Source organism: Cucumis melo, chromosome 12, assembly GCF_025177605.1.
Source record: "Cucumis melo cultivar AY chromosome 12, USDA_Cmelo_AY_1.0, whole genome shotgun sequence".
In the NCBI taxonomy this organism is placed as follows: Eukaryota; Viridiplantae; Streptophyta; class Magnoliopsida; order Cucurbitales; family Cucurbitaceae; genus Cucumis; species Cucumis melo.
The window spans coordinates 17,876,780-17,903,990 of record NC_066868.1 but is presented as its reverse complement, the minus strand read 5'-3'; the positions used below and the strand labels follow the sequence as shown (position 1 = coordinate 17,903,990).

At 30.4% G+C, this 27,211-nt stretch overlaps 1 protein-coding gene and 2 long non-coding RNA genes across 5 annotated transcripts; 2 read left to right on the top strand and 1 right to left on the bottom strand.

The window, feature by feature from the left end:
• The first annotated feature begins 2,489 nt into the window (after nucleotides 1–2,489).
• Nucleotides 2,490–6,039, top strand: LOC107991648 (uncharacterized). 3 transcript variants are annotated; one of them, XR_007815846.1, is made up of 7 exons: nucleotides 2,490–2,672; nucleotides 3,496–3,569; nucleotides 3,664–3,757; nucleotides 3,950–3,991; nucleotides 4,085–4,415; nucleotides 5,136–5,244; nucleotides 5,476–6,039. It is a non-coding gene; the product is annotated as an uncharacterized LOC107991648 (long non-coding RNA). The 3 variants fall into 3 exon arrangements; XR_007815845.1 differs by having other exon boundaries at nucleotides 5,136–6,037; XR_001763865.2 differs by lacking the exon at nucleotides 3,496–3,569 and having other exon boundaries at nucleotides 5,136–6,037.
• A 7,898-nt stretch (nucleotides 6,040–13,937) lies between these two features.
• Nucleotides 13,938–15,321, bottom strand: LOC127144160 (uncharacterized). The gene is made up of 4 exons (XM_051079729.1): nucleotides 14,985–15,321; nucleotides 14,802–14,906; nucleotides 14,669–14,701; nucleotides 13,938–14,602 (listed from the first exon to the last, which is right to left on the bottom strand). Exons 1-4 carry the CDS (start codon nucleotides 15,319–15,321, stop codon nucleotides 13,938–13,940), a joined length of 1,140 nt encoding a protein of 379 aa, XP_050935686.1.
• A 5,916-nt stretch (nucleotides 15,322–21,237) lies between these two features.
• Nucleotides 21,238–26,086, top strand: LOC107991535 (uncharacterized). Its single transcript, XR_007815844.1, has 3 exons — nucleotides 21,238–21,423; nucleotides 25,637–25,689; nucleotides 25,817–26,086. It is a non-coding gene; the product is annotated as an uncharacterized LOC107991535 (long non-coding RNA).
• The last annotated feature ends 1,125 nt before the right edge of the window (nucleotides 26,087–27,211 follow it).

Below are 27,211 nucleotides of genomic sequence, written 5' to 3'. Positions count from 1 at the left end.
TTCCTCTTCGCTTGCCACACCCGTACTATTGTTTTACTACTACTACTACTAGTGATTTTGATGTTAATAGCAGATGAAATGATGTGTACCGGCAGAGAGATCAGATAGTCTGGTTTTTTGGATATGCCAGTGAAGGATTACTCTTTATTCATCCTTTACTAGTGTGGTATATAGGGTGGGGTGTTTCATAGGTTCTTAATTTTCTATTTTGGTCTACATTTTGTCTATTTAAGTTCTTGAATTTTTAAATTGTCTATCCTATAGTTGATAACTAGGCCAACTAACAAAATTATGATGTGATAATTAGCCTTTCTTAGTATCTTTATGTTTTTCTTAACAAGTTGGATTTTTTTATGTAACAAAAACATATATTTTAATTAGTTTAATAATGCTTGGGTTTGACATGGACAAATGTATAGGAGCTCAAAACAGGAGCAAGTAACGTTCCAATGTGTTCTACATTCCTTTATTTTCTTATCACAACCGCTGTTTATGTATTTTTAAGCTTTTTTTAACAAATATAAAACAATATTTTTTATCACCTTGGTCATATCTTTAAGCCCCAACTCCGTTCTTTTAGGTTTGCAAACATCAGCTACCCCAACTTTGTTCTACTCTATCGCGCACGGTTGACGCTCCACCACAGAGGTTAGCTTTGTTGGGTTTTATGTCCTAAAACTCGTAGAGAGTAAATATAATCAATTGACCGTTATTAATAAAGTGTTTTATTATTATAATCTCAATAAGTGTTATTGATTATATTATTAGTTTTTTCTTAACAACCTAAATCCAATAAACTAACATCCTAAGCTGTTTGATGAGTCTTGAAGAGTATGTATAGACATACGGGGATCAATGTTCAAGATCAGCTTAAAGGGTCTATAGTATAGGGTTAAAGTTGGGTACCTTATTCTGTTAACACTATGGATACGGCTCACTTTGTATTTGATACAAACACATTGATCCAATGCGTTCATGTATGCGACATGCGAGTAAGGGTATACTATGCAATGAGTTTGCATAAAACTAAACCACGAAATAGTAATCACTAGATGTAACTCCATTAACTAGTTGGGTTTCTATTTCATTAGGATGACCTAAGTAACTTAGTCTTAATCCTGAGTGTACTATGAACTCCTGTTTGCGAGGGATTGTCTTTGATTTGTACGGGTGAGAGTGGCCAGATTGCCAACTCAATATGCTTATCATTTTGGGGACAAGACGGAGTGGGGAGCTGAGAACATAATCATACAAGATGGAATTCACTCATTCCCACCTTTAGGGTAAGTAGATAAGTGTTCCCTTAAATGGTGTCTCCGGAACTTGAACAAAGGGTCCTACCCTCTCTATGGCACGAGAGGGGGTTTCTATTTAGTGGTTGAACCATAAACAGGTTGTTCATTAGAGAAGCACTGGTATTTAAGGACTAGAAGTAACCCAGGGGTAAAACGATAATTTGACCTAGCTGGTGTTACGGACACTTATGGGACTAACTTACTGGTATTGGTCTATATCCATGGACACAGAAATATATCTACAGTGAGAAGAGTTCAGCTGTGAGTCTTTAATGGAGTGTACACACAGTTAACGAATATTGATTAACGTGGTTAATGAGTTTAGCTAATTAATCTCATATCGTTGTTGCTTTTGATCTGTAGGTCCATTAGGTCCCTTTTCTAGCTCATAAAGAGTAATGAGATCTATTTATATTGGTTGTAATTTGAAATGTCCAAATTTACTTTGGGAATTAATATAATGTATATTGATACATTATAATATAAAGTTTATATTCTAATTAGACTTTATGATATAAATTTAATTTTGGATATGACTCAAAATTAAATTACGAGAGAATAAAATATTTGAATTAGTTCAAATATTAGTTTAATGTGAATTAGATTCATATTAAAACTATAGGTTAAAATTTAATGTGTATGTGATACATATTACAACTATAAGTTATGAGAGAACTTTATATTTGAATATGATTCAAAATTTGGATTAAATTAAATATAAGATATTTAATTTAGAAATTAATTAATTGGAGAATTAATTAATAGTTTAGTTTAATTTGATTTAATTAAATTAATTAAATTAAACTATAGGTTATGCAAGAGATATTCATTTAAATATGATTTAAATGAAATATTAATTAAATCTATTTAGTGGGTGGTTTTCCCATGTTCCCGTATATTATCTCAACTTCCCACTTCTTTTGTCCGAAGAAGAGAGAATTCTTGGCGTAACAAAGAAAAAAAAACACGGAAGGCAGGTTTCCAAGTGGTTTGTCCCAAATTGGTGTTTGGTAGATTCAGACTTGTCAATTAGAGTAAGTTCCTATGTGTATTTTCTTCATAGCATGTTTAATCATAAAAAAAATTAGTTTTGTAATTTTTGCCAATGTATTGGTATTTTTTAAGCATCCCTTCAAGCTTATTGTTTGAATTTTAGCTGTATTCATTATCATTCTCTCATCACTATCACGAGTTTAGAGATATGATGGAAGAGAACTTTATTCTTTCGCTTTTAGTTCCCGCCTCATGCACTAAGATAACTATCTTCTATTAAAAACTAGATTCTAATACGTAAAAGAGATTCCCACAAACCCCATTTCGGAGCCATAGTAAGTAGTGGGCATATTGGTCTCTCAATCCAAGGAAGAGAAAAGGGTAGTAAGTATGCGCTCGACCTAAAGATCTCAGCCTTTATTAATATAAGTGATTGAAGAGGAAGCCCACTGCCTTATATCTATGAGGGCTTGATATTATGTATTTTGTTGGTTGAATTTTCTATGATCTATTAGTATTTCACAAGAAATTTTATTTTGTTTTAAGTAGGTATTAATTTCTTAAGTTTTTGAGTTTTAGGATTTAATTTGACAAGGATAATATTGCTATCAGGTTGAATTTGAAATTAGTATTACTTTATGTTGCTATCAAGATCAGAATTTGAAAATTGATGTGTTTTCATGTTCGATTTGTTTTGAGCTATTGTTGAGAAAAGGTTCACTAGGTTTTAACTTGTAAGTTGACTAATTGAGATGTCTATCATCTTTTGAAATTTATCTTGTTATATAACATTATAATTTGATTCGGGTGAAGTGGAAAATCTGTAGGCCAGCTATTTATAGGTCTGGTTTCAAGTGTAGAAGATGAAATAAAGGAATATGTTGAAGTCAAACCTCTGGGATATCAACATGTAATTTTAATTAACGTGGAAGTAGGAGAAGTTGTAGTTTATAGATACCGGATGTAGAGTGAATTATTTAGAGGGCATATTGTAAGGATTATGAGCTCTTCTCAACTTCAAATTCTCATAATTTTAGCTACTTTTAAGGTTTTTAACTGGACAATTGGTGCATAGCGACTAATAAATCCACTAGTAGCAAAAGATTTGTTTATTGTTGAAGAACAATTTCTTAATTCTTAGTTAATTGTTGATTCTTTACTTTTGTTAATAAAACTAGATTTTTACTCTCTGCTGATGGAATGTTAGGCACAGTTGTTGATTCTAAAATTTTTAACCCTTCGGAATTCGACTTTTACCTTTTCAGTCATGCTGGAATTCAGGTAGAACAACTATATACAGTAGAATATCTCAATTGTTTAAAATGTCAATGAGGATAAAGAATTATTAAATGACCTTTGATGCTTGTTGACCAAGGTACAAGTCGTCCTGCCCATTACCATGTTTTATGAGATGAGAACAAGTTCACTGTTGATGAATTGCCGACCCTAACGAATAATCTTTGTTACACGTGAGTGATTTTTCTTCCTATATATTTGCTATATGTTAGTTCTTTTCTCAATTTCCTTGGAACATTCTGAATAATTTCCACTTATCTGATTCTGCCTCATCTAACTCTAAAATACAACGAACCAAGTTCTTCAGTTTTATTTTACTTGTGAGATTGACTTAATTAATAATGTGATTTTTTTTGTTTCTCTAGATATGTTAGGTGTACTCGGTCCGTTTCTATCCGTTTCTATCGGTAAGTTTTCAATTGAACTGATATGACTTTATTTTGCCTTACTTTCTAATCGACCATTGAGAATTATTTGTATGTTCGTTCTTCTTTTCCTAGGTTCATGGTTTGTTAAATTGGTATAACCTTCTACAGTGCCCCCAGCGTACTACGTCTTGCTGCTTCTGAGCTCGTTTTTAGATGGAACCTGAAACCTCTGATAGTGGGTCAATTAGCAATGATGCTACTGCTAGATGTAGTGGCGTTGGTGGTGCTTGCAGTACATGGGCACTAGGGTTTAATGCTGTTGTTTGACCTTTGCCAGCTCTGAAAGAGAATGTTAAGAGGACTATGTTCTATTGTTGATGACTTGTTTTAATTTATTACCACTAGTTTCTCTCCCAAGTCTCGAAGTGTGTTGTTTATTTCTTCCCGGAGCTTTGGTTTGAAGGTCTAAAAACTTCCCACTTGTGTGTGATTAACTTTAACACTTGGTATTCGTAGCATATTTTTGTTATTTCATCTATTTTATAACTCACATTGGTAGGCTCATGTCTCCCTTCGATGCCATGCCTTGCCTTCTATTCAAGTCCCTTATTATGTCAAACACAAGATTTCATAACTATTTTTGCTGCTTTATTTGCTTTAATCCTTGATCACACCACATGATTATTGATGTTTTGTGTCCATTGTTACGATCATGCCATTTTCTTCTGTCTAAAATCAACTTAATTTACTTCATTTAGATAGAAAGTTTAAAGCTGGTTTATTTCACAAAAATGTTATTTACAAAAGTAATTAAAAACAATTCCTTAAATTGTTCTTTTTTCTTTTTGCAAGGCAATAAATTTGACTATATAACCCATTTAGATTCTCTTTTTGTCTGCCAACCCATTAATCTTTCTATCTATAGGGTTTTTCTATGATGCTTTTAAACAGTTATCCTTAATTAAAAGTCAAAAGTGTTATGGCTTCATTAAGAAGGATGCTACTCTCTTGAACAAGTAATTTTAGTGACTTTTATTCTCTCTTAGTTTTGTTCGTTAGAACTGCGATCACTATTATATTCTGCTATTATATTCTGTTGCCTTGTGTATTAAGTGAAGTCCAATTCACTTGCAAGAAAGGAAGGTTATATTAATTAGCTCATCTTCTTTTGGAAAATATGCAGTAATCTTGCTCTTGCGAAGGTAGATATCTCTAGGCTTCCCTTTTCATCAGGATCAGTAGATGTTGTTCATGCTGGAGCAACATTGCATTGTTGGCCATCTCCTTCCAATGTTGTGAGCATTGTCTTGTATAACATATTCTATTATTTGATTTCCTACCAGGAAAACATATTCGAATTCATCCCATCATTTCTTGTAGTGAAATTAAATAAATAAAACGATCATAGTATATTACTACATGTTTCAAGGTGATCTCTAACATTTTCAACTTTTACGTGCTGTCATATCACAACACGTGGATATCACTCTCTATCTCAACATTCGACGGACAACAATGGCTAGATTGATGAGTTTAACGGCGTTGTGACCCAACATTCGAACGAACGACAATGGCTAGATTGGTGGGTTCGATGGCATTGGCTTATTGTCGCATTTCGACGATGGTGGTTAGAGCACTATTTCGACTCTGATGGGTGGAGGAAAATTGAACGAAAGGGATTTTTAGCGTTACGCGGCTAGTGGGTTCAACAATTGATTTTAATTGCGTGAGTGGGGGAATTCAAAAATATTGGAATTTGGGATTTCTTTAGTTGGAAATTTGTTTAATGACACAAAAAATTTGTTATTAATTAACGATGCAAAATTTGTGTCAAGAAAAATTATATAACAATGTTTTGATTAATAGTGTCATTAAAACCCATTTTTCTAGTAGTGTTGCAACAAAAAAAGGTTCATATTGTATCTTATACATGTAAATTTTGTTGATATTGGATATAGGTGAATCTCAATATTGATATGATACACCTTTGCACTGCACATATATTTTGTTTATATTAGACATAGATGGAAAGTTTAGGCTATTGTTAGAAGTTTGGGCTGCACATATATGTTGTAATTAAGTATGTAGTGACCAACTATATGTATGGTTTATTGATATATGCAATTTGTTAAAATATAATTAGTTTTTTGATGGAAAGTTTGGGTTGATTCAATTGTTCAATTAATATGCAGTTTAGTACCTTTGTGTACTCTGTTGCTTTACTTATGTTTGTCATTGTTGAACTTCAAAACAGATGCAGGATAAATAATATGAATATTTTAAATTATATAATTTTTCTTTTGATTTTTTTAAAAAAATCTTGACATGCAAAGCGTGTCAAGAATAAATAAATTTTTGACACCTAGAAAATGTCAACTAATTTTATATATTTGATGTTTATAAACTATCAACTATAATTTTACTTGACGCTTAAAAATTGTCAAGTAAACCTTTCTTATTCTTGACATTGGATTACTTGACACATTGAAAAGCGTCAAGTGAACAAATACTTGACAGGTAAAAAGCGTCAAGTAATATTTCACATAATTATGATATTTGTGAAATATTATTTTTGAATTAGGCTAAATTTTTAAATCTATCCGACCAAGACTCACTAAATTTAGGATAAAACTTTATTACACACAAAATTTTCAAAGTATAAATATTTTTTCAATTTTCTTAAATTCAAAGGTAGATCCAAAAAAGCTTATTGATCGGAGTTTTGTAACTTAGTAAAAATAATCTTAAAAAATATTTAAAATATCATTAGGCTAACTTTTAGTATTGATATATTGCTTTAGTTATTATATAGGGATTTTAACTCAAATGGCCTAATTTGGCCTATGATTTTACACAATGGATCTAATTAGCCTAAATATTACACTAAGGTCCAAAATGAGCTACTATTTTACATAAAAATCTATCTAATTTACTAGACTACCCATATTAAATCATTTACGAATTAAAATAAAAGAAAAGAAAAATTGTAACTGATACGTTAGTGGTGTGAAAACGGGAAATTTTGAACCACGTAAGGAAACATCACAACGGGCAATTGCGGATTCCATACTCTCCTTCGTGCGCTTCGATTTTTCTTCCACCGATTTTTCTTTAGGGTTTTGTAAAGCTTGTTCATCCCAGCTTTTTTCTTCCGTTCCCCTGAGTTTTCAGCAGCAGAAATGCTTTTTGGTGAGTGTTCATTTTTTATTCTTATCTGGAATTAAAGGGGGTATATATGGAACTCTCAATCGCTCATTAGGGTTTTCAAAAACTCATTCTTCTGTAAACATTGAAGGTTCCGACAACTCCATTACAACAATCTGTTCATAAGCATTTTACAGTTTCAGTGAGTATTTTTTTTTCTTATCTGAAATAAAATGGGGTATATATGAGATCACCACTTATTTATTCAACAAACTTCAATTACTGTGATTAGAATGTTGAAGAAATTAGTAATGCATGTTGTATATATATTTTTAAATGACCTTAAAGTGTAGAGACTTTTTGTGAAACATACATTTAGTAATGCATGTTGTATATATTTCCTGATTAAACCTCAAGTTAGAAGTTTGTATATATTTAAGTAATTATTTAGTGCATATACTCTGTGTATACCACAAATTAAGTAATGCATGTTGTACATATTGGTTGTTATACCACAAATTTGAATTTTACATTGTACCGTAATATGTAGGATAAGGTTGAAAAATAATGGTTCGTAGAAGCAAAAGATACCTAGGATCGAGGCTGAACAAGATTAAATCAAACAAGGAGGATTCTATTGTGATTGACGATAATACAGAGGTATATTTGTTATTTTACTGAAATGAATTTTTATATTGTACATATAGTTAAACATAAATATAATATGTGCATATATTGTAGGAGGAAATAAGAAATGAAGAAAAAATGGAATACCAACCATTTCAAACAATTTTATCCAGAAGATGATGAAGAAGATTTAAGAGGGTCGAGAGGTACACAGATTGTTGTGTACCATGCTCAGAAGTTTATGAAAACGGACGTGGTGTTTGAAACTCCGGAAGCCAAAATGCCAAAAAAGAAGAAAGGAAAATAAACAGAAAAAAGTAAGTATATGTTATACTTACTAATGTATATTATACTTTATATGATTTTTGATGATGATTCCCGTAATTATATTTGTTTGTAGAATAATGAAGGAGAAACATCGTATGATGTACCACTCAACTTCTCATCGAAGTCTGATGAAGTTTAGTTATGATTTGTACATATTTAAAAATGTTTTATTATATTCAATTTTATGTATAAATAGAAACTAATGTTAATGATATTCGATTATTTGCAAGACAACGTGCCAATAGCGAAAAAAAATTGTACGAACATGTGTTGAAAAGGAAAGGGAAGGAAACTCAAACTGAAAATGTACGTATATATGAAATGTCGGTATGTAAATAACTATCGTTAGATTACTATAAGCTTTTTATTGTTCATATGAAATGTAGGTATCTAAGAAGAGAGTTAGAGAAATATGTGAAAGCAAAGAAACAGAAGAAGATAAAAAAAAGTGATAAGAAAGAAGAAGTCGAAAAACAAGGAAATACAAATGTGAAGAAAGGATCAAGAAAATCAAATAAAAGGTATATAAAATATATGTATATAATATTGCAGTTGATTAAGGTTCATTTAGTTATCACTAACAAATGATGCTATTAATATTGATTTAGAAATCGACAGAGGATAAAAGAAGGGAAAAAAAAAGTAGACGAAGAGGAAGATTATGAGGTATTCATGGCTATGCTGAAATATATGCAGGGTACTGTTATATAATAGTATATATTAAGTATACATATAATGATATTGTCCTTTATATTATGTATGCAGGGTTCATTGATCCTGAAAAGGAGTCAATGGTCAAGAGTGTAAAAATTGAACATCTATGCAAGATTAGATGTAATTAGAAATATTAAAAAAAATTGAATAGTAGGGAATTAGAAGTATTTAGAAATACAACTTTCGGTAATTTTCTAGACCTCAAATTCTCCAAATTCCAAAGTCCACTCCTATACCACATAATCAGACGTCAATGTACATTGACGAAAGACGATGAGTTGTGGTTTAACTTCAAAGGAACTATAGCCAAATTTGGCATTAGGAACTTCGAGGCAATAACCGGTTTGAATTGTGGACCATTGCTAACCGTAGATATTTCTAAGGTGAATGACAAATTTTGTTCAAAGTACTTCAAGAATAAAGATCGTATACCGAGGTCAAGGGCCTCCTTTTTATTTAATGAATCGAAAAAACTGAAGAAGGAAGATAAAATTAAGATGACAAAAATATACTTCTTAGAAAATTTCCTCATTGGAAAACAATTCACAACCGGATGTGATTTGGAACACATTAAATTACTGGATGATGAAAAACAGTTTGATGCGTTTCCATGAGTTAGGATAGGGTATAATGTGTTGATTGATTCTATTAAAAAATATATAAAAAACCTTACTACCCTAGCTGTTGAAATTTCTGGATTTGCTTATTCACGATTAGTATTGGTGTATGTGTGCATCCCACTATTGATCGATCCTTCAATATTTTGTGCACAAAAAGTTGATGACAATAAGATCTGCATGCTGAACTGGGTAGTTGACAGCCACCCAGAATGGAAAGAACTTGATGTCTTTGACAATGATCAGGTTTTATAGGAAACTGTATATTTTATACATACCAATAATATTTTATATTTACATGCAAATAATATAGACTCATATCTGAATGTGATTTATAAAACAATTCCAATATAAGGCTATGTTTCATGAGGATGATTTCGTGGAACGAAGCATATTCCATGAAACGGAAATAAGGGAGGAAACTCATGAAACATTTGAGAGAGGTGAATGCTCATGGCAACATGAGCCATCCAATGAGGAAACTCCTAATTACTTCCTCAAATTTGAAGAACTCATTATGGTCAATAATCAATATTTAAACTAGAAATTGGACAAGTTGATTAAGGAGGTCGAATGTTTGAAAAATAAGTTCAAAGAGAAGGTCACTGAAATAGTAGAAAATAATGAAAACATACAAAGAGATGACAATAATGATGAAGGTGAAGGAGATATAAATAATGATAATGTTGATAATGAAGTTAATAGGGATGTTATTAATCAACAAGTAGATTTTCTATTCATCTCTATATTATGATTTATGGTTTCTTCTGTATATTAGATATATATAGACGTATATGTTTTAATACTAACTATAATGATGAACATGATGGAAACGATAAAAAAAAAAAAGAATAAGAGGTATATTAGACTTTTATATACCTGTACTTGTAATGTATAATAGTGTATATTACATACTAATTATGAATATTAACAAGAGGACAAAATGATTTGCTTGATGATGTAGTATACAACACAGCTGTCCTTAATGAAGTAGACAAAATTGAGAAAGAAGCAATAAAAATGAAGATAAGTAATTTAGTTTTTATAGTTATTATATTTCAATATATATGTAGTTTGAAATTATTAAAAATTACGCATTATGTGGTTTATGTAGAAGAAAAAACTAGAAAAAAGATCTGCTTAAAGACTTGTAGCTGTTAGGATTGCTACTATTACTGTATGTATATTTCGAATGTAGATAATATGTATGACGTCAGATTGATGCTGGAAAAAACATTAGAAAAACATGCAGCGTAAGACTTAGAATCATGCTTTACTCTATATGCATCTAATCGACTTAGAAATTAATATGCTGTAAGTAAATAATAAACCTAAACGAAGAATATAAAAGGTAAACGATGAGCTTACCTTTGTAGTTCTCAACTTCTTCTTCGTTCCAAAATCTTCTCTGCCTGTAGATCACGAGCATAAGACAACCACTATGTTGACCTACTAATCTCAAGACCAAGAACCGAGTTGTGGGACTCGTTTTTGTGAAGTAAATCTTTTGAGAGAAAGATGGAGGTAGGTGTATCGTTTAGATAATTTTTATGAGAATAATCATCATCTTCTCATTCTGAAATGAGAAGTTTATATAGAAAAATTACATGCAAAATGCATGCAATTTATTTCATATAATCTCAACACCGAATTAATCCATTAACTATTAATGGAATTAGTGGCTTCTAATTCATTATAAGCTACCACATTTTCCACTAACATTTAGTTAATAAGGAAATTAGTCAAAAGGCAATTTGGTCATTTGACCAATTAAGTTAAAGTCAAACTTTGACTTTTCTTATTCAAAAGTCAACTTTTTGACTTTTTGCTATTTTACCCGTCTTGACTAATTCTAACCTTCCGAGTATGAATCCGCATTCATTTTTCTAAAATTCAAATCATATTTGAATATAAATCTGGTCAAAGTTTTGTTTTTCAAAGTCAAAAGTCAACATGTTGACTTTTATAATTTTGACCGTTTCAAAACTTTCCAAGCTTCTAAATATGAATCTATATTCATATTTATTTAAATCATATTTAAACACAATATGTTGAAGTAACTCGAATTGTTCTTAGTTGAATCCATATGAGCTAGTGGGGGAAACTAATGGACCTATAGATCATGGGCCTCAATGATTCGAGATTAACTGGCTAAACTCTTTTAGACCAAGCTTAATCAACATTCGTTAACTAATGAGTTATTCCACTAAAGACTCATAGTTGTGCTCCCCTTACTACATATATATTTCTGTCCACCTGATATAACCATGATGAGTAAGTCGATCCTTCACAAGTTGTTCATAATCTTGGTTTGGTCAAAATACCGTTTTACCCCAAAGATTACATCTTGCTCCTTAAGACCCACTGATCCACTATTGAATAATTGGTTTAAGGTCCAACCTATAAACCTGAATCCTTCTCAAACCAATGAGAAGGTGGGGCCCCTTATTCAAGACTTGGATTTAGTCCTTAAGGGAACAACTTATCTACTATCCCAAAAATGGGTAGGAGTGAATTCCATCTTGCACACTATGTCCCTAGCTATCCACTCGGTCTTATCCCTGAAATGAGAGGTTTATTGGACCAGCAAAGATGAGCTGCCCTCACCTATGCAGATCTAAGGATACTACCGAATGAATAAAAGTTCATAGTTAGCTCAGGATTAAGATCAAGTTACTTAGGTCATCATAATTGAAATAATCAGTTTATAGTTTACGGTTTTATAACTAAAAGTGACTATTTCGTGGTTCCAATCTTATGCAAACCATTTACATAGGATGCCCCCACTCTCATGTTTTCACATGAACGATTCAGGATTACATCGTTTCTACTAACTATGGAGCGGGTCGCATCCATAGTGTTTTTTCAGAATAAGGCGCTCAACCTTATTCATACACTATAGACTATTTGGGCTATTAAACTCGAACTTAATTCATGTTTATGTCTCTACAATAAGTTCAAGTATATTGACAAGCTTAGTAAAATAGTCTCGGGACCTTGATATTTATTGGTTTTAAGATTATAGCATTCAATAATAAACTTTATTGAATCAAATAACAAAGTATGAGTTTTAGGACATAAATTCCAACAATTGAATATGTACATAACTAATTATTGATTGGAATAACAAACTAAAGGTAGAGATATTGCTTATCAACAAGCAATAAAGAAGAGCATGAAGAGAGGAAATGTACCTTCTAGGATATTAAGATCGCCAATCACAACAAAATTTGATTCGGCGAAGCCAAAGAAGGAAAAATTAAAGGTGAATGTTCAAGGATTTGAAGCATGACTTTTAAATTGCTCTCCGAAGGACTTTAGAATATTGTGTTATTTGAATCTGATTATGTTATCTTTATTTGAAGGAACAACTTTGTAATTTAGAATGGAGTAATTAGGATTACTATGTTATGGATTTCAGGAATAGCTCTCATATTTTATACCTTTTATAAATTATATATTGAGTTTGTTAATAGATGTTTGTTTAAGGATGATATTAATTGAGAGGTTTATTTATGTAAAGGAACTTGCCTCTAATTCAGGTTATTGAAAGAAACTTTGGGATGTACTAGAATTTTTGGAGTTATTGATATTAATTGAGAAGTTATCTAATAATACACTTTTCGACAGAGATGGTATATATTAAATAAAATAGTGTATATCAGAATATTAAACATTATAATTTGAAGCTAACTGAAATTTTGAAGCTAACTGAGTTAAAACACCTAAATACAATATTGTTTCATTCTGAACTGCAAAGTTTGACCTAAATAACTAAGGCAAATAATGTTGATAAGCAATATCTCTACCTCTAGCCTGTTATTCCATTCAATAATTAGTTATGTACATATTCAATAAGACGTCAGACATATTATTTCATTGTAATGCAGAGTATAATTGCAATATTATCAAGTATATGAGAACATATAATTAAGGAAAATTTAGGAAACGTTTATAATTGAATGTATAATTTTAGCAACATTACAGTATAAAACATAATAAATGAAGAACAATCTAGTTTAATAACGAAAACTTGCATCTCTTGGATTATGACCAACACGTCCACAACGGCTGCATTTAACGCATCTCTTGAACTTCATTCTTGAAGGAATTCTAATCTTCTTCGGTCGACCAACAACACGTTTTACATTAGGGGGAAGGATGGCAATGGACATAATATCATCAAGTATTTGCCATTGACGATGATCCCCTAAGGGATTTATTACTCCTCTATATATTGAACTCAAAGTGTTATTCAAGTAAAGGGGTGAAACATATGACTTAATTGATAAATGTTTCATGGTGAAAACAACACATGCATACGCACAAGGTATTTTCAATATATCCCAGATCCTAAAAGTACAAACCTTCGTAGGTAAGTAAAGAACATATTGGAAAGTTCCATCTATGACTTGGTATTTCATGTTATTAACTAGATTAACCTACAATGCAAAAATATAATATTTATATATATATTGTATATATGAAATATGGAGATGTATACTAAGCATATGTAAGAATAGTTAAAATGACAATACCTTCATTGATCGGCTACGTTAAATTTGTTCCCTTAATATACCTTCAATGGTTATGATAAAATCAGTCACTTGATAATTATCAGCTTCATTTCTTCGTTCAAAAAACCATCTTTGCAACATCATTCGCAATATCTTAAACATTAAACATATTAGTAACTCTCGAGCCTTCAACATAGTAGAATTCAAACTCTCAGATATATTAGTGGTCATGACATTATATCTCCTACGTGGTGAGTAGGCACGAGACCACTTAGCAAAATCAATAGATTTAAGCTCCTCACGTATACTAGGGACAGAAGATTCCAACAAACGTATTTCATGTTCGAAGTCTACAATATTAAATGTCTTTCCACATGCATGAAATACGGTATCCACTATTCTCTTATACTTCAACTTCAAGTTCTTAAGTAAATGAACAAGGCACATGCAATGTAAAACGTTGGGAAATACTACCTCTATGGCTTTGCATATACTTTTATGCCTATTAGATACTATGACAACCTCATTTCGACCACCTATAATTCTCTTTAATTGGTTGCAAAACCAGGTCGAGAAGGAATTATTCTCAGAATCAACAACACAAAAGGCTAGTGGAAAAATGTGATCATTGGCATTAAATGTTGAAGCAGATAACAAAGTACCACTGTACTTATTTTTCAGACTTGTTTCATCAATAGAAATGACTGGACGACAATGTTACCAACAAGAAATGAAAACTGATAATGCCATGTAGAAGTAAAGAAATCTACCATTGGAATCAACTTTGTATTCAACAACAGAACCTATCAACATACAAAAAATAAGAACATATGACGAAAACATGATAAAGAAATAATGATGAAAAATTGTATAATAATATTTACATGTATATAGCGAATATACCTGGGTTGTTGAGTTCCAATATGTATGCAAATCTGGGTAACATCTTGTAGGAGTCCTCTGAAGATCCACAAATACCATCCAACGCAGCCTCACGAGCATGCCATGCTTTTTAGTAGGATATACTTAAATCATGTTCAGCACGAATGAAATGAACTATATCTTTGGAAGTTGACAATTCAGAACCAGCTAAATAAATTTTATTCTTAATTAGGTCCTTGATAACAGTAAAGGTAGCATGTCTACGATCGGTTAATGGAACATCTACTGAACATGTATGTTTAGAACCAAACTTAGTAAGAACCCATAATGACCTATCCCCACGAATACAACAAGAAGCATGCATGGACCATTTGCAATTTTCAATGGCGCATTGCAAAATTATAACTTCCTTGTTCGATTTCACAGTAACGTATTGGAAATTATCTCTAAGAGCAGTGGCTTGTACGCACTGTTTGAACAAGGATTTGGTTGAAAACATGTCCTGGACTTTTAGTGTAAAATTGGAATCTACCTTAGACATATCTATGTTCTCAAAAAATCAACCCCTATCATCATGGATTTGAACTTGAAAAGAACTCGATGACGATAAACCCAAACAAATAGATAAATGGCCAACAAAATAAACAATAAGGGCAATATGACGCTCAACATTCGATGTTATTATATGGTAAACCCATTTAACATCATTATCATTCGTTATAGCCAAATCCTTATTAACACATTCTATAGGACCTAGGCAAAGGTATATATCAATATTGTTTGTATCAATAATACTGCCTAAGTTGAATCTAAGTCTATTGTACAATTCTTTATAGCACATATGTTCATTAACTGTAATCTCGGACACACTAAAACTAATGTAATTGTGCGATTCATTAAAAAACTCATCGAGGTATACTGCAATTCTGGCCATTCTGACAAACACATTACAAATATATGAATGTATTACTATATGCCAAAATGTATGTATTATGGTAAATAATAAGGGGTATATATCTAAATTAATATACTGCAAGACTAGCCATCCAGACGATTGTATGTACTATGGTAAATATGAAGGGGTATATATTTACAAAAACATAGAAGATAAATAACTACTATATCGAACTTATAAATCTAAAATATATCTTATGGAATATAAAGTTAGACGTTCTCGGAATACTATGATTTAATGGAATACAAAACAAGGGAGGAATGATAGGAATAAAACTAACTGGATATAAGGCGAATGGATTCGTCTAATAAAAAAACGCTGGTGAAGCTATAAACACAGTGATATAATATAAAGATTGCAGCGGTTGAGGATTTTCGACGGTGGAGAAAATATACGGCTTGATTAGAAATTTCCGACAAAAAATATATTGAATTGGTAAAGGACTTTCAAGGGTGAATAATTTTAAAATTATTTTGATGGAGGACATGAGTAGAAGACGACGTTTGATAAGCAAAAAATTGGAAGAAGAAAGCAGAAAACGGTGTAGGAATTAAGAAATTGCATTTAGAAATATATTTTTGAACAATATTTCCATATTAAAACATATATTATTTGATTATAAATAAATTGCAGTTATACAAGAAAAAGTTTTTTGATTAATTTAATTATTGAATATTAATTAAAAAATACAAATAAGGAAGGGAAACTTACATACATATAACAAAATATCAAACTATTTATGGCTCGTGTAATAAAGCTTATAAAGTTAGCCATTTTTTTAAAATATTTAAGGTTTGCCCTTCTATCTATCTTCTCTTCCTCGCAATGAAATCGTCTCTTCTGCGATTTCTTTCATCGTCTTTCTCTACAATTTCTTTCATCGTCTCTCTTCTTTTTCTCTTCTTTTTTTGCGATTTCTTTTCATTATCTTTCTTATTTTCCAATTTTTTTACGTCGTTAAATCTTTCCATCGTCTTTCTTCGTTTCCTTTTTTTCGCTGTGATTTATTTCCATCATCTTTCTTCTTTTCCTCTTCTTTTTCTACGTAGTTTAAATTTAGATAACCAAATCTAAACGACCGTGTACAAAAAAAATAACAAAATCTAAAAAAACGTGTATAAAAAATCTTGAAAAAAACCTTGAAAAAAATCATTTAGATTGGAGTAGCCAAATGTAAACAATCGTGTAAAAAAAAATAAATCATCAGTAGACAAATCTAAACAATTGTGTACCAAAAAGAATTAAAAAAATTGTTTCGCCAAATCTAAATGATCGTGTAGATAAATTTAAATGATCGAATAAAAAAAATAAACGATTGTGTAGCAAAAGAATTTTAAAAAATTGTTTAGCCAAATCTAAACGATCATGTACCAAGTTTTGAAAAAACAATTGTTTAGATTTGGATCCCCAAATCTAAACGATCGTGTAACCAAATTTAAATGTAACCAAATTAAGCGATCATGTAGCAAAAGAATTTTTAAAAAATCGTTTAGCCAAATCTAAATGATCGTGTACCAAGTTTTGAAAAAAAAAGTCGTTTAGATTTGAAATCTAAACGATCGTGTAACCAAATTTAAACGTAACCAAATTAAACGATCGTGTAATCAAATTAAACGATAGAATTGAAAAAATAAATTGTAGCCATATCTAAACGATTGTGTATCAAACAATAGCCAAATCTAAACGATCGGAAATATATTACGCACAAATTGTTGATGGCGTATTTGACGGGACATTTTTGATATTTTACACGGTGGGCCTCTGGACTTTTTTTGTTTTCGGAATTATTCTATACAGTGTAAATATTTTGCCTTTTTTTATATTTTTGAAAAGACCCCAATAAGAAAATTATAATGTATATAATTATGATAACAATAATGAAATTAAGGAAATAATAAAATCTTAAATTGGGATTTGGAATATATTAAATATTAATCATAAGGATAAAATTGTCTAAAAATAAGTGAAATTATATTTATATAAAAAATCGAACATTTAGAATATTTTTTAAATTTTTTAGACAAATTAGTCCTTTCCCCCTATAAAGAGCATACAGTTGAAGAAGTGCTTGAGGTGTGGACCGTGAATTTAAGTGTACTTTCATTTAAATTTAAAATTATATTTATTAATGATGAATAAATGAAATGCCCCACAAACTAATATTGATAGACAAACTACATTTTTATATCTCTCGTATTAAATAATTTTCTCTGTGGGAAGCGATATTTAAACAATATTGGACAGTACATTTGGTGATATGTGATTCCTAGTGACATGTGTCCTAAGTTCCACATTTATTGCAAAACATAACTTCAACTTTGGTGGAGTTTTTGGACTCAACCCACATTCAAGCTTAAGTTTATATTAGATATAGTTTGGTCAAGATGAGTAGATTATATTGAGATGCCTCTATTTCGAGGAATCATGTTTCCTCATTCATATTCTTGAATTTTTATGTAAGTTTTGTCTGTATGTCAGACAAGGTATAAAGAAACGTTTAGGTTGATTATATTGTATAGGTTGGAGACTTAGTGAGGTATTACTACCTCTTTGAGAAGTCAGGTTGCTTGTTCGCCTTCCCATAACAAAATTGATTAACAAGGTGAATAACAAATGACAAAAGAGTTTTGAAACTATAGAAATAGAAAAACCTACAAATTAATAATTCACCAAATGCTATAAATAAATATTTCTTAAAGAAAGGCACAAATTCTAGAAGAATAACAAACTAGCTACATTTGGTTGGTTAATCTCAAGATCATAATCTTTAAAAACCATATATTTAATTTAAAATACTCATGTTTCTACCAAGTTAGCTAATACGTAAACGGATGTAAAGAGAATATGAGATAAATGCATGAACTGCGAACAGTACACTTGCAGTTAGCCATCAACAACACTAAACCAAACAAATTTTAATTTGTTTAATAACCACATAAATTTCAACAACCATAATGGTTGTACATCGTGTTCAAAAATTCATTTCACCTCATACCTTTACCAAACAAGAGAAATCACAAGCTAAAACAAATCCTTGTAAATTGAAGTATAATTTTTAGTCCATCCTTTGGTGTACACACACACATATATATATTGCAGCCAGACTCAAATTTAATTTAAATGATTAAAAGAGATTTAAAATACTAAATATATATATATATACAGTTAGTTGATATATTAAGAAATCCATGTATGTACAATTAAAGCATGTATTGCTATTATTCTTCATTGTTTTTATGATATTATTCAAACCAAAACTAAAAGTGTGTTATTTGTTCCGATTTCTCTCACAAATTCAAACCGAACTTAAGCATAAATTTGATAGGTTAGGACGATTTTTTAATTCCTACTTTTAATTAGTTCTCTTGTTATAACATTTCCACGAATGTGGTTTGCATCATCAAAAAATCATAGCAAAGTTGGTTTATATATATATATATATATATATATATGAGATTATTCTTATACAAGGCCAAATAATGAGTAAAAGAATTGATAAAAAGATTCAAGGAATAACTTAATAGTCCTTCAAATTTATATATAAACATCGCAATAGTTTGTCATGTATCTACTTCAAGAAATAAATATATGGTTTAAACTCTATTTTGATTCTTATATTCATCTTTAAACTTTTATATACGTATGTGTTTTAATGTTTGAGCTTTTACTAGGTGCTTAATTAGTTACTCTAATTTGAGCTTTTACATATATAATGGCAACGTGTCAATTTGTTACAAAAATTCTAATTGGAAAATAATCAAATGACTAAATAAATAATATAATTACTAAATCAATTCACCATAACATATAGTTTCTTCGAAACTGGTTTTCTACGTCTAGTAAATTAACAAGAAATTATTAATGGAAAAGGGTATAGGCAACCATATAAGAATAACATTTACATGAAACATTATAATTGTAAATAAATAAATTCACCCTGAATATATTCCTTCTCCAAATATAATATTTGTATGTGAGCTTGTTGTACTGACAATTGAGGTATGACAAAAGGAGCCTTTAATTTTTATTTACATAAAATTTTGGAGTATAATTTTTAGGCTTCTTGATAATAACCAGAAAATGTGCTTCATAGGCTCAACAATCTAAACCTTTCGTTCTGTCAAGAAAAGAAGTGAAGGGCTACACAGACTACTTAATTCTCTTCCAACACACTTATAAAAGCCAGCTGAATTATAAATAATATTCTTAAAAAAAATAAAAAAAGTGCAAGTCATCTAACCATTGTGTTAAGAGTGGGATGGAGACATTGTCAAACACTTACCTTCTTCAACCCTAAAAATGCAAGTCATCTAACCATTGTGTTAAGAGTTATTAAGGAAAAACTTAACACACTAAATATGCATTTTTTAAAACTTGAGGGGTTAAAAAGTTCTACAAATCGGCATAAAAGAAAGAGACAAAAATTTATTACAAAAAATTTACATAAAGGATGAACGAGAACACTTTTTTACTCCCTAAACACTCACTCACTCACTTCCACTCAAAGTTTCTTACTAATTCTCTCTCTCCTCTTTGTCTAGGTCACAAAGGACCATACCTCCTATTTATATGTATGAAATCTTTAAAGCCCAAGCCTAATTTTTTTCTAGAATTCTAACTATTCTAACTATTCTAGATATTTTAGTTTCATCCTTATCTAAAAAACCTCTGTAGAATTCCTTAACCTAAATAAATTCTACGATATTTCTAGACTTATTCTTTTGAGATATTTAATTTATTTACATCATTCGCCGTAATTCTAGATGTTTCTCTCATCTTTATCTAAAAGAATTCTCTACCTAAAAATCTAAAATATTTTTAGATTTTCCTTATGATATTAGTTTACATAACTCTATAAATTTAATATGCACATTTAATATGTCAAGAACATTTTAGTTAGTGTTGCTATATATTTTAACATAAAATAGACATTTTTAAGAGTTTAGGGACCAAAATAGAATTAATCAAAGTTTGGAGACTAAAATAGGATTTAAACCTAAAGTTATTTGTGAAATGTTGTATTAGAATATCAAGAAACTCCACGATGGAAAGCATTATATTTTTTAAAAATAATTTATACATTTATCGGAGAATGATTTTTTTTTTTTTTTTTGTTTTTTGATAATCTCATTAGACATAAAAGTTAAAATTAAATCTAATAGATAAATTGATTTTTTTAAAAAAATTAAATTTGCTAGAGATCAAATATAAAATTCCTTTAGAATTTATTAGACACGTAATATTAGTCTGTTCACTACAAGAAAAACCCCTATTATGACAGTTGGTTCCATCCCAAATTGAAAGATGTAATAAATAATTGTCATCAAATGTCAAAAAGCGGATTTTTGACCAGAAAAGACGGTAATTTCGGAATGCCCAAATACATGACAGTTATTTGCAGTCATAATATGTAAGGGCATTAAAAAATTAATTAAATATTTTTTTATTAAAATAAAGAAAAGGCAAAATCCCTCACTTACCTTCTTCAAAATCCCTCACTTCTTCAAAATCCCTCACTTCTTCAAAATCCATATCTTTCCTTCTTCCCCCACACTCCATTTTCCTTCTTCAAAATCCCTCCCCTCACTAATGACGAACGACGCACGACGAAAACCCCATTCTTCTCATCTCCACATCCTTTCTTCTCGACGACGGAGACCCACAGCGAGGAGACTCATATCGTTGCCGGTGAGTTCTTGATCTTTCATTTTTCATTTCTTCTCCCTTCGCTTATCTCTTCCCCTATGCACAGTCCCACAAATTACCATGATAAATTCAAGAGAAAGTAGGGTTCTTAAAGACATATAAAGAGCATCGATTTCTTGTCTTCTTTGCCTCTCCCTTTCTCTATGCATCAATTTGATTTTATTATCTTAATCATCATCGTCCAAAGTTTCAACTAGTGGGTTTCTCCTCCTAGGCATACTCAAATTCTTGACTCCATTGTTCTTATTGTTACTATTATTATCATTATTATTATCAGATTTATTGATGTTTTGGATAAAATTCTTAGGGTTTAGTTTATGTTGGAAAAGAGAGACAAAGGGGCTGAAAAATTGAGTAGAATATCTGTCACATATATTTCTAAATATAGAAAATCTATCACATATGTCCATCAAGACATGTGGCTTACAATGTGTTTGATTCTTTAAAGATACCGTAACTCAAAAACATATTTTAACTATTTTGTGATTCTTTAAAGGTATATCAATAGTTTTGTGAAATATATTGTGGGCTATGTGATGAAGCATTTTGGTAGCTTACAATGTGTTTGATGAAATGCCTCAATGAAGCATTTGGTTGATTTTTAAGTGATTTTTACTTGAATCTCATAAGTTTGGATGTGAAGCAATAGTATTATTGTTTTTTGTGTTACTTTGTAGTTCTCTTATTCTTTCATTGAGCATGACTTTTCATAACAAAAATCATTGGAAAAAAAAATCAATAGTTTGAAATTAGAAGTTTAGAATCTACAAAATGCTATAACCTATCACAAGAAAGTGAGATGGGGAAACCTGGAATGCTAAACCAATCATGAAACCTATTTCAAAAAGCATTTTCACAATAGCTTGGTTTTCCCTTTTTCTTCTTGTTCTTATGTTTTCATTTCTCTCTTTTTTTTTTCTTTTTTTTTTCTTTTTGGGTTTTTTTAGACTTTTTGAGGCAAATCCCTTTTGGGTCTTTGAGCTATTACTTTTTTATGCCATTTTCCTTTTCTGGGTTTCTTTCAGAAAAGGTTTTATGCCTAATAGCTTGAAGAAAAAAAACCAATCATATATGTATATTCGCATTTTTGTATCATTTTTGTGAATAAATTAGTTTTTTGCCAGTTTTTTTGTTTTATAATTTGCTTTATCTACTTGAGGAGAAATTTTTAAAAGGACGAGAAGGATATAGGCAAGCAAAGGCCTTGTTATCACTTTGGAGTTACAACTGCAAGTTTTTCAAACTATAATCGACAACATATTGAGTCTAAGTTTCAATTCCATCATCTTCCCATTTCTTTTGAGGTTTTACTGAACCCAAATATAAAGTTTGAACTGTGTTATGTTTGTATTAATTCCCCAATGACATCAAAGAAAACTATATTTTAGTGAAGCCCACATTGTATTCCCTTGTAATGCTAGCATGTTTTGGTTTTGAATTAGTGTCTCCATGAGAATTAGTTTTGTACTTGAATTTCTTATCGATTGTCTCCATTTGGCGTCTCCCATGAAAATATCTCTGTCAGTGCTATAATTTTTACATTGGAACAAGCATTTTCAAATAAAATATATCTGTGTATATTAATACATAATTATATAACAAATAACTACTTCCGACGATGGTTGAAATATCTACAATAGAACCTAATATAGAAAGATATGAGGATGAAATATAGGAGAAGAGAAAAATCAATTGAAGAACATGAAGATGAAACCCTTTCTGGACAAGGTAACTTTAATTTGAGGATTTAATTAAACTGCATTAGATGACCAGCAGTTCTGTGAGTGCTCAATTTTATTTTGCTTTCTGCTTATATTGGTTTAAAGTTTTGTTTTGCATTGTTTTCTATAAATTTTTTCAATAAATGTAGATGTTTTTGTTCCATTCCAAAAGTTGCCTTATTATTTTCACTTGTTTGTGCAATCTAGTGAGAGTTCTATCTTGAAGGAGGTGTAATGGTTTTAGCTTATAGAGGTGTCGTTTGCATTGATGAGTTTGACAAAATGAGATCAAAGGATAGGTAACCTAAAAGGATTTAGTTCAGCTGTTGATTAGTGAAATTACTCATACTGGTTTAAGCTATTGATTAGTGAAATTACTCATACCGGTTTATTTAGTCTTCTTTAGATTTCAACTTCGGGAGTTTTTTTTTACAAGATTACACTCTACACATGGATTTGTGTCGAAAGCCTAGGGAAAAAAAGACAAGAACAAGATAAGGATGCATTGGATAGAAAAGAGAGAAGGAGTTCTGATCACAAACTCATATTCCCAAATATATGAGGAAGGAGTCAATCTTGTATGTTTCTTTTGTAATGTTTGTACTTGGAGAAAGAAGATGAACAAATAAGAAAAAATTGAAGTAAAATAAAACATCAAAAGATGAATAAATAACTTTTTTTTCTTTTAACTTTACCTTCTTTGTTGATATTTGCAAACCACCATGGACCTCCGAAGGTTAACTGTAGGGCAAAATTCCATGAGCCCATCTAAGTGGAAGGAAGAGCATGTAAGGTTTATCTTTTTCACACGAGGCTACTATCTCCTCATTTCTTTGCTCTTTCATTTTTAAGTTTTTTTTTATTTGTTGTTCTTCCTATTAGCTTTCATCAAGTAGGAGGATTTAAGAATGAGAAGTCAGAAGTTAACCTCTTTTAGACTCTATCAAAATATCTTACATTTTAACTTGATAAGATTGACTTTTTTTATGATTCTTTTGTGTTGCTTCTTTCTTTCTACTCTTGTTTGTGGTATTATTTCCTTATAATGCCTCCATGATCTTTTTTTCCTTTTTAAGGAACTTGCACTAAATATTTGACTATTTTGGATGTTTGAAGTATCTTGTAGTGTGTTTTTTGAACCTGAGCCGTTGAATGCATAGGTAAAGTAATGAACTTGTATCATGTTATTGATCATAAGTTCACATTTCTTTTCTTGCTTTAGTCTGGTATGGTTTGATTTCTTCTTGAAACTATTGATGCACTTAGATAGAAAGTGAATTTTTGTTTTCAGAATCCTTGCTCCATTGCATTATTCTATAGTATCCATGTTTATGTTTGCGCAGGTCAACACAGAATTCGTGGAAATTTTAGCATTCAAGTGTGAACTTACACTTACTCAATAACATTTAAATGGTCGGTAGAATTTGGATATCATATAAAGCCATAAATTCTTCAACTAACCTCTTAAGATTGCATGTTTAATGTCTTCAAAGACAGAAGACGTTCAATTCTTTTCTTCTTTTTCCTAAGGTTTGTTGCTGTTTTTTAAATGATGTTGTTGTTTGTTCAATGTTCTTTGATCATTCTCTTGAGTTTTTAGGAATGTTATCCATTATTGCAGACTGGGCTGATTAAATGTCATTACTTATACATTTTGTTTGTGATCTGAGTTGCACCTCTTCTTGCTAGATCCAATTTGCTCATTACTAGGGATATAGAGTGGGCAACCAAACTCCTAGCATCATCTTAAGAATGCAAAAGAGTGCTTGTGTAATTTGATAGATCCTTTTGTTGAATTGTGTTTCCAACCTTTTAACTTTCCTTTTTTTTAGCAAAAATCATGTTGATGATCAAACACTTTTCTCATTTAATGGTATCTTGGCAACCCCTCCCCCTCTTCTTTACTGTTGGGTTATAATTGGTTTATTTATACATTCTATATATATATTGGACACCAACTTCACATTATGAAGATAGCCTTGAATTTCACCTTTTATTATATATGCATGAGCTTACACCCCACTCCTAACTATATGATAGATTTTTAGTAAAATAATTTGAATGTTTAGGGATGATAGAAAATGAGATGAAATCTTCTCTAAATAATCTTCAACTTCTTGTTGCAGTATTTTGGTATTTTAATCTGGTTGTATTTGTTGTTTAACCTGGTTAATTAGCAATATAGATCTATTGTTGTTTAAGGTTCTAAAGTTCTAAATTATTAAATAAAATAAAATCAAAAAAATGAAAATCAAGAACTGTTATTTTCCACTTTTTGTATCTCCTGGCATCTTACAAAGAGAGAAAGATCATATTTAAGATAGTCATAATTATTCTTGTAATAAGGAATGATGTTAAATAAAATATGAGTTGCTAAATTTCAACACCTATTACATTAGTTCTTAATATGGATAAGGTCTTATCTTTTTATGGGGTGGATTGTTGAGAATTATATATATGTTTATGTATTGTAGGTCAGGCTCGGTTTGTTTGAATGCTATCAACTAAACATGGAGTCCTATCTTTGGTAGGAAACTTCTTTTTTGGAATTATATAATATTATATAGTGATAATTTGGTTTATTTTTAGTGGATTTATAATAAGAAAATTGTGATCAAGGAATTGTGATCTAATTTGGGTATTTCTCATTGCAGAGACCTTGTAAATGTTTTTGGAGAGTTCTTCCAAAATCTAGTGCTTGTAAAGTATAGCGAGTAATTCTTCCTCATACTTCATTATATGTATCAAGGTGTGTTGGGCATAAAACTTTTTAGTGCACATCATTGAGCTTTTAAATCCTTTGCAAATGTATGTACCTCTCACTGTGTTATAGTTTTATTGCCTCATAATGTAAGGGTTGTTGAGAAAGAAGACTTTGAAGAAGCTATAAAATTAAAACTATTTGTGTTATAGTTTCAACTTGAAGTGCCTAGCAAGGAATGAATGACACTTTTGTTTTGACTTTTTAAATTTATTGCTATTCTTAGTTTATTTTTAGGTTTACTCTTGATGATTAAAAAACCTGAGTCTCTGTTGCATAATACTTTTGTGAAAATTGTGCATTGTGTACTTAAACTGTAGCATAATTTTGTGACCCGTATATGTAAGGATTTCCATTTGAATACCCTCTACATTTCCAATACCAAGCTTAGAAGTTATAGAAAAGAATAATTTACTGCCAAGCTTAGAAGATACTATTGTTGAAGTGTGTATGTGTTGTGTTGTTGAAGTGAATGTGTATTGTGTTGTTGAAGTGAATGTGCTGTATTGTTGAATTAATTTTGTTTCCTTTTATTTTTTTACTAGGTTTTACCAGAATCCATTAGAGCAGTGAAATCATATTTGCGGCAATTCATTGATGTATAGGCATTTTTGTAGGTTTGGTAGAAAAATTTCTGGTTTAAATGTAGTTATTTAAATAGCTTGTTTCTAACAAACCATATATGTACCAACACTTAAAGCGATATTATAAAGTGTATGTTTCTTTATATTAAATTGTCCACTGTTTCTTTCCATATGTGATTGTATTGGTCTTTGTAATGGTATGTGTAATGGCAGGACAACGTGAAAAATAGGATTCAATAAAAAATAGTGCAAGAAAAACAATGACTAAAAACAAAATTATGACATCTAAATGTAAAAAAAAAACTGTCATCGAAAAGTTTTATTGACAGTTAATTAATGTCATGGAAAGTGAAATGATGACGGTTAATAAGTGTCATAAAAGGTAAATAATGACATTTAATATCTGTCATACAATATTAACAATGACAGTTATTTACTGTCATAAAATGTAAACAATGGCAGTTATCCGATGTCATAAAATATAAACAATGATAATTATTAATTGTCATCGAAAATAAATAATGATAGTTATACTCTGTCATAAGATATTGAATTCGTGACATTTATTCTATATCATGAAAAACCACATTTCGTGACAGTTTTGGAGAACTGTCATAAAATACTTTCCACGATTGCCGCATACAATGACGGCAAAAAACTGTCACGAAAGCTTTTAATGACAGCATTTAACTGTCATCGTAGGC